General features: G+C 32.4%; 1 protein-coding gene across 2 annotated transcripts; it reads left to right on the forward strand.

The window, feature by feature from the left end:
• The first annotated feature begins 639 nt into the window (after window positions 1-639).
• On the forward strand, window positions 640-10,764 carry ERp44 (Endoplasmic reticulum protein 44). Of its 2 annotated transcripts, XM_064437040.1 has the most exons (8): window positions 640-995; window positions 1,098-1,396; window positions 4,035-4,110; window positions 4,959-5,201; window positions 5,506-5,748; window positions 5,980-6,246; window positions 6,623-6,821; window positions 7,818-10,764. In XM_064437040.1, the coding sequence occupies exons 1-8, from the start codon at window positions 947-949 to the stop codon at window positions 7,951-7,953; spliced, it is 1,512 nt and encodes a 503-aa protein (XP_064293110.1). In that variant the 5' UTR covers window positions 640-946; the 3' UTR covers window positions 7,954-10,764. The 2 variants fall into 2 exon arrangements, with proteins under 2 accessions (XP_064293110.1, XP_053625187.1); XM_053769212.2 differs by lacking the exons at window positions 640-995; window positions 1,098-1,396 and adding an exon at window positions 3,697-3,907.
• Window positions 10,765-13,678: the final 2,914 nt, after the last annotated feature.

Genomic DNA, 13,678 nt, shown 5'->3' on the forward strand with positions numbered 1-13,678 from the left:
TATACCGGTATGGAATAATATATCTCAAGTTAGAATAACGACATACGTATCGTTGTATACCGTATCGTATACCTATATTAATTTTATTAAGTTTTAAAACCGGTATGCAGGTATTTCAATATTTTATCGGTATTTGGCAATATAAGTTTCAAATCATTTATTCAGAAATTAGACCAGCTTCTCAGGCACTTTTTCACGTCAAATGTATCCCAATCCCAACTAATATTATGAATGCAAAAGTAAGTTTGTTTGTTTGTCACCTCTTCACGCGGTATCTTCTCAACCAATTTTCTTGAAATTTCGTCTAGGTACCTATATAATGGAGAAGGACATAGAGTACCTTTCAACCCCAAAAAAAACTATTGTTCTCGTGGGATTTGCGAAAAACCTATATTGGTACCAAATATAAAAACACTAAGTATATGACACTGTGTATTTTAAGGTAATTTAAGGAGATAGCAATATATTTATCTTGCATTAAAAAGTTTTTTGTATTAGCTGGCTTAGTTGGCTGGCTTCAAAACCTATTAGCTTCATGTTTGTGTGAGCTTCATCTCTTCTCATTTTTGGGAAGTTTTCTTTGCCTTTGACTTTGCACTACCTACACGGACTCATGCATGAGTTTGGAAACCATAGATTTAATAAGTACTTGTACGGAGTTCTACTAATTCCATGCTGGAAACAAAACAAAACTAGCGAACAAGCAAAACTCAAAATGACAGTTTTGTGACTGACGACAGGCTATCTTAGAGACATTGACAGTTGACGGGTGTGGTTTGTTTGAATGGTTTGCTTTGCATGTTGGTTTGGTGGCATTTGGCATCATAACGCAAAATCAAGTCAATACAAAAGAATTCAAAATATATAAACGGGCGACTCCACTCAAACCTATTGTATATTTTATTTTATATATAATAACACTTTCATCTTAAGTGAATTAAAAATAATGGATAAAATTATTGTTTTGTTATGTTGTTTACTTTCATTTTCAAAAGGTTTGTATTGCTTTTATAACTTGTTGATTATTTACGATATAGAAAGGATAATATAATGTCTAGAATATATTACCAATAAATATTATACTTTTATCATTGCAGTTCTTAGTTTGGAATGTTACGTATGTAATGATCAAGAGGATAACACGGAAAAATGCATTAAAACTATCAAAACCTGCGAGTATAATCAAGATGTTTGTTTAACTGAAATTAAGTGGGGTAGTACACCTTACTGGTCTCAAGGCGCTAAGAAGCAGTACTATGTATCGAAGAGGTGTTCTAATAAGACCGAATGTGCAACAATCAGACACCAAAACATGCCTCTATGTACACATATTTGGTACCAAGATTGGGTGTGTTCAGATTGCTGTCAAGGAGATCGTTGTAATTATTATATTATTGTAAGTCTGTTTATATTCGATAAAATTTATAAATAAGTACTACACATCTGAAGTTGTATGTTATGTGCCTGCCACTATACCTACAATAAAAAGGTGTGATAATATTTGTGTATGTATAATTATATCTGAAAAAAGTAAACTTATCACAAGAAACTTCTACATTTCTCAACTTATTGAATGTAATTTTATCAAACTAGCTGCTTGGAAAATAGAACCTTGAAATGTTTGTTGTAAACCAGGCATGTAGAGTTATTCTTTGATAACACTTTCTGTTTTGAAGATTACATAAAAATGTGCTTAACTATGTTTTTGTTGTAATTTTTGTTTCAGAGTGGCAGTTCATCCATTGGATCTATAATTTACTTCCTGGGAGGATTACTTTTACTGCAGTACTTTTTATTATAAGGATCAATTTACAATTAATTTGTCTCAAAATTGTCACCATTAGAGAGTACGAAGCAAAATTCCACACAGTGTTTTGACTCATTTTAAAGTATTGGCAAGGAAATATATAGCCATAAGTTGTAATGTGTAATTAGCTATATTTAGATTATAAGATACCTATGAACTTAATATTCCGTCCAAGCAAAAGCGCATTGTTACAATGTAAGTAGCAGTTAAGTTTAATATTTAATATAATAGATATTATGTAAGTATTGTCAAAAAATATTTACATACAAATTGAGATTTGATTTACACATATTTTTAAATGTTTGATGAACTTATGTATAAATCATGTATATACATGCTCTATCCATTTCATGTTTCATATTTAAAAATTGGTCTAAAAATTATCAATAAAAATCTGACAATAACTATATTTCCTAATATGGTATGTATAGCACATTGCTAAGTCAGTTGAAAGGTTTACAAGTAGCAGTTTCTGGAATTGTAAAATAAAAATACCTATATTCTTTTTTAAATTTACTGAAATAAAATTTGTAATAGAAGTTATGCCACATTGTTCAGTAATTATTCTGGGTTGAAAAAAATGGATCTGATTTTTCATAATGATTGTTTTGATACTGTGTTTTGATATTATAAATGATTATATTTTATGAAATTTGCTAGAATATATTTGTACGTCTTATAAAATCGTAGGAGCAGTATACACCAAGAGCAGAATTTTCTCTACTCTCTTTTGGTGTGTGCTTACCCTCAGAGTTTTATTTTTCTCCTCAGATTACAGTTACATTGATGTATGTATAGTCGAAAGTGCGAAAAAGTGAGCGAGATTTTTTTAAGTGGAGAAAAGAGCACGAAAATAAATAATCATAATGAATACTAATAAATTTTGCAGCAAAGTAAATTACTGATTAATTGTAATTTGTTGAAATTGAATAAGTTGAAATCTAATTTATTTTAAGCCGGGTACGCTGCGCCATGTTTTGAACAGAACATTTGTTCAAAAAAAAAAGGCGTGGCCGAACGTGTTTTACAACGAAAAAATTATGTTTTTGAACAATGTTCTGTTTAAAATAATGTCGTAGTTAAAACATGGCGTAGCGAACCCGCCTATATACAAACAATATTATTAATCTGAAACAAGATTGCTTTGTTGTTGTACCCGGTTTAATTCCGAAGTTCTAGATCTGCGTAAAAACGAACCTTTGAATTTTGAATATTTTAGCTGTATTTTTACGACCAGCCGCCTGATAACCCGCTGGTTTTGGTTTCCGGCCCTTGAATAGGATCACTCTTGTCGAGTATGTCGTACGAAGCAATTAAAGAAAACGTCTTGATAGCTCATGGGCATCAACAGCATTCCCATCGAGGGTTAACGTTTCTATGTTTGTATGTTAGTCTATTTTTACCACAAGGACAAACAACAATATACTACGTCTAAACCGTAAAGTTCGGTCTGTTTGCCGATATTGTGTGTACAGCCGCTATTCGCTCGTATGTCGTAGCAGGTACTACGGGTGCTACCGTCCATGGAGTTAGTAGGTAATACTCCGAGTACTAATTCCATGCTACCGTCATCTATTTTGAGTTTTGTTTAAGTCTGGGGTGCCGGCTGCCGGCTGCCAGGCCCCCAGCCGGGTATGTATGGTTTATACCATGGAATTAGTAGGTAGGTACTCCGTATATACAGGTATTCTTATATCTGTGGGTTTATACCTAATTATGTTTTACCTGCATATTATCGTGTCAAATATTAAACTCTGATGTTGAAGTATTTTTGATTGTGAAGTTGTGATGAATAATGAATGAATGATAAAGAATTTTCTTTGCCAAAAACTATCCACCAATCCGCGATTGACAAGTGACAAATCATTGACGTCGGCTGGCTGGTCGGCTGGCGCTACCATGGCGCTGCTGCAGTGCAGCTACTTCTGTCTTCTGTCATTCAACTGTCATCGGCATCGACAGTGCCAGCAATCAGCGAAGCTCCATTTTTCTTTGTAAAACTAAAAAATTGAAAACTAAATCGAGAACAATTTAACTATGAATTTGTATAAAAACCTTAGTTTATTCAGTCATAAATTGTTAGGATGTATCCTCGTACTGGTAAGTACTTGTGCCTAATCAGATACAGTGATCAATGGTGTTAAATTTGTTGTTGATTTTTACGGTTTCATTAATGGTAATAGCTGTGAACGCTGTGATTAATTATTCGACAATTGTTATGTTTCAGTTGTGCCACAGTTTTTACAACCCCACCGATAGTGGAGCTGTATCGATAACGAGCAAAAATTTGGACATGGTTTTAGGTAGGTATATTTGTTTGCGTTTTCACGCCCGGTCACCTGAGCTTCTGGAAATGGATTGCATTAAATTCTTTCCACGTTTTTCAATTAGGAATTGTTACTGCATTCTATGATTTCCCTCATTACTTTTATCAACATAGAATTATAAAAACAATGCACAACACAATATGATAAGATAATTAATAATAATTTATAAATCATAATGTTCACATTGAATTTATAGGGCGAAAAAACTATTCTAAATAAGATTTGGGAAATTATGTGATATAAACATATTGTGACATATTTATATCATACTAGCTGCGCCCTGGGGCTAAAAAGTACCCTATGTGTTATTTTCTACCCATGTACCAAATTTCATAACAATCGGTCCAGTAGATAATGCATGAAGAGGTAACAAACAAACTTACTACTGTCACTCTCCAGTTCTCAAACTATGTCCACACCAAAAATTGCCTCAATGCTATGCTCCATTTTGACTTGAAAAATGGCAAAAAAACAAAAACACTTTCACATTATATTAGTATGGAACTATGGATGTAATCCTTAACTGATAAATAATAATATAGTTATTAATAAATTAATAATTAACTAATTTATATAATCTTGGAATTTAATTTTTAAAAATATGTATAAATAGTAATTTATACATATTTTAACCCATTAACATGTTAACATATTTTAAAATTTATACATATTTAGATGTATCTCAGCAGATGCATCCTCCAGGTAATTGAGAATGGTTTAAGAATTTAACATATCTAGTAAAATATGTTTATTGTATGTTGGTCTCTTTAAGAGTTATTTTTAAGACATGGTGTAGATTAATGCATTTGCAATAATATTTCCAGCATCCAATGAAGTGGTATTCATAAACTTTTATGCTGAATGGTGCAGGTTCAGCAATATACTTATGCCAATATTTGATGATGCTGCCGATGAAATTGCAAAACAGGGCTATGACCCTGGGAAAGTTGTCATTGGCAAAGTAGATTGTGATAAAGAAGCATCTATAGCTACAAGATTCCATATTACTAAGTATCCCACTTTAAAATTGTTCCGTAATGGAATTCCAGCCAAGAAAGAATACAGAGGTAATCTCACAGTTTAAGCTATGTAACACTAATTTGGATGAGGTCTACTATGTTCTATGTCAATGGAGTAGGTGTTGAACTTTATAAGAAATATACATAATTATAGAATATTGTTTATTTAATATAATACAATAAATAACTGTTTTTATTCTTCATAAGGTGTCTTTATATTTATTGAATTTATTTTTTACAATATTCACCACTATCTGCTTTACCTAATTATACATGTAATGAGAAATTCATTTTGATGATGAATTTTAATTTTATTTAGGTACCTACTGACCAAATGTTCACTTTATCACAGGTGCCAGAAATGTAGAAGCATTTGCAGAGTTCATAAAAAAACAGCTGGTTGATCCTGTTCAGGTGTTTGGAGCACTCAAAGATCTTCATAATTTGAGCGAAGACAAAAGACACATCATTGGTTATATGGATAGGAGGGACCAACCTGAGTATGATGTTATGAGAAAAGTAGCAGCCAATCTTAAAGATGATTGTCAATTCCATGTTGGCTTTGGAGATGTATCTCAGCAGATGCATCCTCCAGGTAATTGAGAATGCTTTAAGAATTTAACTAGTCCTATTATAAGAAAAAGTGATGGAAAATATTCCGGATAATTTGAATAGAACAGTTGAAGCCAGCATACATAAACTAACATCATAAGGACTCTAAAACAAATATTTTGAATTAGCACTTTGCAACAATCTTTTGGATGTGTCTTCATTATAAGGACCTGATTGTCAATAGCAGAGGCATTTAAATCATATTCATTTTCAGGACAGCCAATAATTGTGTTTAGAGCGGACAGGAAAACTTCAAGTGAACCTGATGAGACCTACACAGGCTCGCTGACTAACATGGAGGAATTAAATGCATGGGCCACTGGCAAGTGTATTCCTCTTGTGCGTGAGATAACCTTCGAAAATGCGGAGGAGCTAACTGAGGAAGGACTGCCGTTCCTTATTCTTTTCCATCTTCCCACTGACACGGAGAGTGTTAAGAGATACAAAGAGATTGTTGAAAGGGAATTGAGTGGAGAAAAGCGTATGTATAATTTTTTTGTTAAAAATTATTTACTTTACATATTGTGTTTCATTTATTTGAAACTAGCCTTGGCTTCGCTCGGGCAAAACCATAATAAAAAAGTAGCCTATGTTACTCCTGAAAGTTTTGTCTATCTCTGTGCCAATTTCGTCAAAATCGGCCCAGTAGTTTTTCAGTTTATTGATTATAAACAAAAATCTAAATCTTTTCTCCTTATAATATTAGTATGGATATGAATGGTAGTATGGATATGAAAGTATGAATGGATAGTATGGATGGATTAGTATGGATAATGATAAAGAAAAGCCTCCATTCTTCCATATTGTCGGTTCTGTGTTAAAGTTTTATAAATTTATTTTAACATTATAATTTACAGAAAATATCAATTTTTTAACTGCGGATGGAGTACGTTTTGAGCATCCTCTGCACCATCTCGGCAAGTCTGCATCGGACCTGCCACTCATAGCCATTGATTCGTTCCGACACATGTACTTGTTCCCTGACTATAAACAAATGGAGATACCTGGACGACTGTATCAGTTCCTGCAAGATCTTTACTCAGGAAAATTACACAGGTTGTATACAATTTTCGTGTGGTAATTAGTTAATTATAATTTTGTCCCACCACAGGATGTAACATTATTATTTATACAGGTGCATAAATACTTAATTATAAGAAAACATAATTTTTGCACTTTATTGTTATTTTAACAGTCATTAATTTTTGCATAAGTTTCTTACACAGCACTGTTTGCTGCGACCTCCTTTTAAAAAATTCATACGAACAGTCATAAACATACTCAGCATATTCATATTTCGTACGTCGCGCAATTTTTCACATTAACATTTTTCGTGTTTTATTCGTGATTTTTGGTTGTCGTGACTTTATTGTATTCACTTTATTTTAATTTTCAAATGATAACAATAACAACTAGATATCTTTGACAGGGAAAATTATAGACACTGTCATATCTTTCGTTTCGCTCTTACAAGAAAAAGAGAGAAACGTGTATTAGAAATACAGCAGAAGAAATGGGACAGAGAGGACAGACATTGTGCGCCCGGTTTTAAAAATCTTGCGGCTTTGTGTGATAGGCCGGGAAGTTGTATTTGGTTATGCTAACCCAATGCTTTTAAAGTAATCATTATCTCAACTATTTATGTATATTTCCCTTGCGAACAAGTTTCTCTGGAAAAAATATTTTATCTATTTTTTTACTTGAGTAAATAGAGCAATAGAAGTCATCTAGATTGTGATAAGAAACACAATGATCACTGATAAGATAATGTCAGGCTTATGACAAATAGTTAATAGCAAATGACCTATTTTTAGATGATGTAGTTTGTCTTAACTTGCAATTTTATAAATTTGTATGTACTACTTCTAGGTATATTACTACGACCCCTGCCATTATGTGGCAGCTGTATTCATATAAAGCAATTTCAAAGTACGATAGTATGAAGTTCTTTAAAATCTTACACAACATGATATATGTATATAGCAATTATAACAGTTAAACTTCTGTCTAGTCGAGCGTACGCAAGTTTACTGACTTATGTTTTGTTTGCAGAGAATTTCACTACGGACCAGATCCGGCAGAAATTTCACACTCTTCAGACGTCAAAGTGACTACGCCACCAGAGTCTACCTTCAAGAAATTAGCTCCTTCCAAAAATCGATACACTCTCCTCAGGGACGAATTATAAGGTTACCGTGTTTAGATCATGAAATTTAATTTAGAATTTTTATTTAACAATTTTTAAAATACACCTAATTGTTTATGTCAATCTATGTTATTTTGGAACATATATTCCCCACTAGCATTTTTATTATGTGAAACATGGAATGTGGCGGTCCAGGCCGGCTTTTATATGATGTGTCATACTTGTCAGGTCATAATATGTGACCTGACTAGTATGAGAATATAAAAACTTCTTGAGCCGTGATGAGCATTTTGTTTTTTGGATATTGGATGAGACTGAACCGTCACACTCGGCTATACAATGCTCGTTGGGGTAAATTCGCCTCGAATCTACCAACGTCAGTTATCACTGTAGTGTTTAGTGCGACTGCACTGCCAAAAGGGTCGATTATCGAGTTCGAAAGGAAAATTCGTACCAAGCACTGATAGTAAGCAAACCAATTTTTAAAAATCATTACTTACTATTTTTTATTTCGTTATCAACAAGTTAATGTATTCAATAACCAGAGTCAAATGTTGATTTGTTTTATATAAAATATGCTTTTTATTTAATCACTACTTACTTCATATAATCTTCATACAATAATACTTCAACAAATGTTATTTACTGTACTTTTCGGCACCATCGAGTTTAATATTAAAAAAACGGGTCTTACTTTAAAATGTATTCTTTTAATTTGTGAAATAATACTTTCATTTAGCGCGCGTCGAACTTATGCCAATATTCTCTAATGAGGGTGTAAATTTTCTTCCTTACCAGATGGCACAAGAGGCACATGAGGTCCTAACTCTTGTGAGGTCATTATCCTAGCCACTGTCAATTATGCAATATTTGTATAAATTTAATTAGACCATTGAGCAGAACAATAATGGGCAGTGTCCTATTATTGACCAATCCCAACACAGCATTAGACTTGTGGTCTACGAGCTGACATGTGGTGTGTAGTTTTGAAAACCCTCATTCCATTAGTTATTAGGTAATATTCTAGGTGGCGAATATTACTTCTTATCCAGACTAGACATTGGATAATGTTACTTACTGTCAAATCCAGTGTCCGTTACTGTTTGAAACAAGTATGTTCTTATTTTCATGGGTAGTTTGGGTAATATATGTATGCACGCTATCCTACAAATTTCTTAAAATATGTATCATATGCTAAATATAATCCAACATACAATAATTATTGTAAGTAATTGAACTGTGGTTTAATCATACTTGCTAATATTTACCTAATAGTATTTTTATATTGATTATCCTTCTTTTATACCATTGCTGTTGGTTCAGGAAATGAATCTGGGATTAATTGGTCTACTTATAATTATAAATTGCTATATATTATATTATAGTGAACAATGCAAATATTCAAATAAAGTGCCCAGAAAAATAATGATAATGTATATTTCTGTTAGTTTTATTACAATAATTATTATCTTATGATTTTTAGACTGTTTTTCTGTCAGAATTCTGTCCTACAAATTCACCTTTGTGAAATGGTTTGTCAGTTTCCCTTGCTACTTACACCAACAGAAAAAAAATCGAAATTGACCGTTGTGGCAAATCGACTGAGATCTGGGAGGAAAATGTCTGCCACTGGAATCATTTTGTTTAGAAATTAAAACTAATTTGATCGGGGCTTTCTGTTTCTGATAGAAAAACTGTCTCCTTTAATTTCTAATAGGAAATCCTTTGATTTTATAATCACGTTTGTTTAGGTAATTAAAAAAGGTAAACAAGTTTTGAGTCTTTTAATTGAAATATTCACTTTAAAAATCAAAATCGGGTGCGACAGGTACGACGGGTACGCGGGGTGCACGGGGATGTGTTGACATCCGGGTTCGTAGCCTGCACCCTATACCATTTTATTAATCGGCAATTGCACATTGCAATTTAAACATGTTAGAAATCAGAAATTGCATATTTGTAATGTGCTTCCTAATATACTGGTTTTAAATTGTATATTTCAATAATAAGGTATGTAAAGATTGTATATTAACTTTATTTTCCTAAGCATTTGGATTATAGATTATTATAGTTTAATCGACGTGATTTCTATATGTGTATAATTATAATAAAAACCCTGGCTGTATATTAATTATAGTGGAAAAATAAGATAAAAATTACATGGAATGATGGAGGAATAACTTTTAGGCGAAAGAACAGCTGACCGATTATTGCGATCAAAACCTAGGAGGTTATTATGAAATTAAATAGATATTCACTGACACATTTTCGCGTTAAATTTTAAAAATATATTATTTTATGTTACATACATCTATACTAATAGCAGTAGCTAGAAGTTTATAGGTCTTAGAAAAGAAAGCGGAACGCAGAAAAAAACTCGTCTGTCAGAATAATGCGTTACACGCTGTCACACTTTAAGAAAAGGTTATATATATTTTATATACCTTTAATAAAGAGTAAAATTTCTTCTTAGAGATCATGGGGTGTTTCAGCTAACAAAGCGAATCGTTAAATTTGGCTTACCTGCTTACCATAAGCAAAGTAAATTCGCGTATTCGCTCGCGTAATTTCCCACGTTATTTTTCTGACAAATAACGTGTCCTTTCCTTACTTCCAACTACATGTATGCATGTAATTTCAAGAAGATTTCAGCAGTGAAGCGCATTTGAAATATTGGTTAGGATAGTTAGGAATTGTTTCAGTAATATTTTTTTAAATCCTTAAGTATTAGTAATTATATCGCAGCTGTAACACACACATTTTTAAAGGATTGTTGTGACACCGTCCACTGGCTTTTTAGAAACGAGAATGGTTTTGAATGTTATAAATATAATAAATTCTTCTTCCAAGTAATCATTTGTATTATTATAAAAATATATCAAATTAGTATTGCCAAAATTTACCATAACTTTATATACTGCGTACGTTTCTTATCCACGTAGTAAGTACGATAGCATACCTACTTTTCTATTGTGAGAAATATTTTCAGTTTCAATCAAATACTGACTCGATTCGATCGATTTATCACATGATAATCGGTTTTAATTTTTTTCGTTTGAAGTATATTTTTGTACGAGTTTTACTGTTTTATGCATTGATCGCCAAGGTCTCACCCTTAAGATTTATTTGAATTGAGTAGATCATGGGATCATAAAATTATTTAAACAATTAAAATATTCGTCGGTTGGCTCGCCTGTCGGCCATTATTTTTAAAACTGATTATAAATGGTATATCGTATTATCCTGTTAAAGTAAAGTTTACTTTTACTAGCATATTATAGGACATATTCCTCTATTTTGGTCTATTCTACCACTTAACCTTTTTATTGTCAATTTCTGGTTATTATGAAACATCTAAGTAAGGTACTTACTATGACACAATATAAAATTGTATCGCTGAATTATTATATAAATAGTATTTTTAGGCTATCAATCCGCGTTCTTAATTATCTAATAAGTATGAAATTATTGTACAAAATGTATGTTTTGTGACGTGTGAAGTAATACATTTTTTGATCCTTTTTAATTTGTTTTAACTTGCATGTTATCTACGGCGATTAAACAATTTATTCATATTCACCATCTCTGGTCTATAAAATAAATAATAAAAATAAATATGTATGTAATATCTCCTATTTAGTCAGAACTACTAATAACAGTAAAAAACTGTGTCTGTACATTAAAAGAAAGAAATGGTGCAATGTAAAAATAAAATTGAAAAAGAATTTGAAAAAGAAATGTCTTTTTCAAATTCGTATTGTACGCTAGGCTCTGGAACTAATAGTCTGATATTTATGAATCTTTTGTTAATTAACTATACACCTAAACCTTCCTCAGGAATTACACTACCTATTGGTGAAAACCGCATGAAAATCCGTTCATTGATTTTTATATAAGTATACCTACTTATTAATTTCCATGGATTGAATCTGTACATATTGGCAAAAAAAGATATTGGCCCTTAACAAAAGTCCCTAATGACCGGAAGATGAGAGATTCTGATAATTATTAAAACTATTAAGTAGCCCAGGCTAGGTCCTAATTGGATCCATATCCATTTCGCCATTCATCAAATGTGCAAAAGGTGACCGCTTTCGAAAAAATACAAGTTCCTGATTCGAAGCCTGGTCCGGCGTCAAAAGTGTCATTAGCCGTCTCCATATCTGTTCGGCCGCTTGTTGTGTAAAACAAACTGCGTTAGAAATCCGTTTTTACAAGGTTTTACTGATGTAGGGCAATTTCGGCTGTCACTGTGAGAGAGCGCAGTGTTTGATCGACGCCGCGCGCCGCAGGGAGTCTGCAATCCGCAGAATTCCTTTACCTACATCTTATTTTTTTATGACGGAGTAAGAGGGTGACGATATCTAACAACGGTTATGATTTTTTTCATATTCTAAGTTACATTCGGACAATATGCAATATTGTCCCATAGTATGTTAGTGTCCAATATTTAAGGTAATTTCTCACCGGGTAAGTCAATATAGAGAACATATATTACGTTTACATATATTACGTTTTATGAAATTACTAGCTGCGCCCCGGGGCTTCGTTCCCGTTTGAATTTCGGGATAAAATCTATCCTATGTGTTATTCCAGGTTATTTTCTACCCGTGTACCAAATTTCATAACAATCGGTCCAGTAGATAATGCGTGAAGGGTAACAAACAAACTTATTTTCGCATTCATAATATTAGTTGGGATAGGTATATATTATTAAGTACTATTGCCCGGAAAGCATACGCCAAGATGAAATAGAGAGAAAAATTAGAATATAGAGCTCTCTTTTTTTTCATGCTGTATACATAATGGTAGAATTAAAAGTATAGGTTTATTCCCATTAGTAAACATAACTAGTGGCTTGGTAGGTAGGTACATATCTCTAACATAGAAATAAAACTGTTAGGTGGTAGGGTAATCTCAGGTAGGGTTGGAGTAGAAATAGGCAAAGGCAGACAGTTGTATAATAGTATAATTAATAAAATACAGACCTGTGAACAATAAAAAGAAATACATGAACTAAATCACTGTAAAATTTAAAACACTTCCGAAACATATTAAAACACTTACCCTTCAAGGGTGTATAAATAATTTAAGATATTTTATTATAACTATAATTAATTATTATTACACCGTACTGTGGTACGTGCCGATATCGTTATGGTAATGAATGAGTCAAAATGTGATTTCAAAATATCAAGTGGAACAATAATTTAAAATTTTGAATTTAGACTGAAAGAAATAAAAATCAAAATCAAAATCAAATCATTTATTCAGAAATTAGGCCTTCACAGGCACTTTTTCACGTCATAATCTAAATTAAATGATGTTTACCAAAGCTACAAACTACTAGCATTTCGGAACGACCACTGCTGAGAAGAAATGCCGAAAGAAACTCATTCAAACAGTGTTGGTCCCTATTATGCCAGAAGGGCTTACCATTTTTTATATATAAATTTATGTATAATTTTTTATCAGTAATATAACATTAAGTACATAATAAAGTACATGGTCAAAAGGTATACTGAAACATATTATGATTGTGATCAAGTGCCGATGAAAGGAAAATATATATATACTTATATATATATGTATAATTAACCAAACAAAAAAAAAACTTTTAATAAAAGATCGAGCTGACCAGTTCCCCCGGCAGCACCCGTTCACGAGTTGACGCGTGAGTCAGCCATCGCGAAGCTCAACCACAATAGAGGGAACCTCCCGACCCGATCCACGATGCCGCTACCGGTTTGACCATTTGAATGTGCAT

The sequence above is a fragment of the Plodia interpunctella genome, chromosome 3 (genome assembly GCF_027563975.2).
Source record: "Plodia interpunctella isolate USDA-ARS_2022_Savannah chromosome 3, ilPloInte3.2, whole genome shotgun sequence".
NCBI lineage: Eukaryota > Metazoa > Arthropoda > Insecta > Lepidoptera > Pyralidae > Plodia > Plodia interpunctella.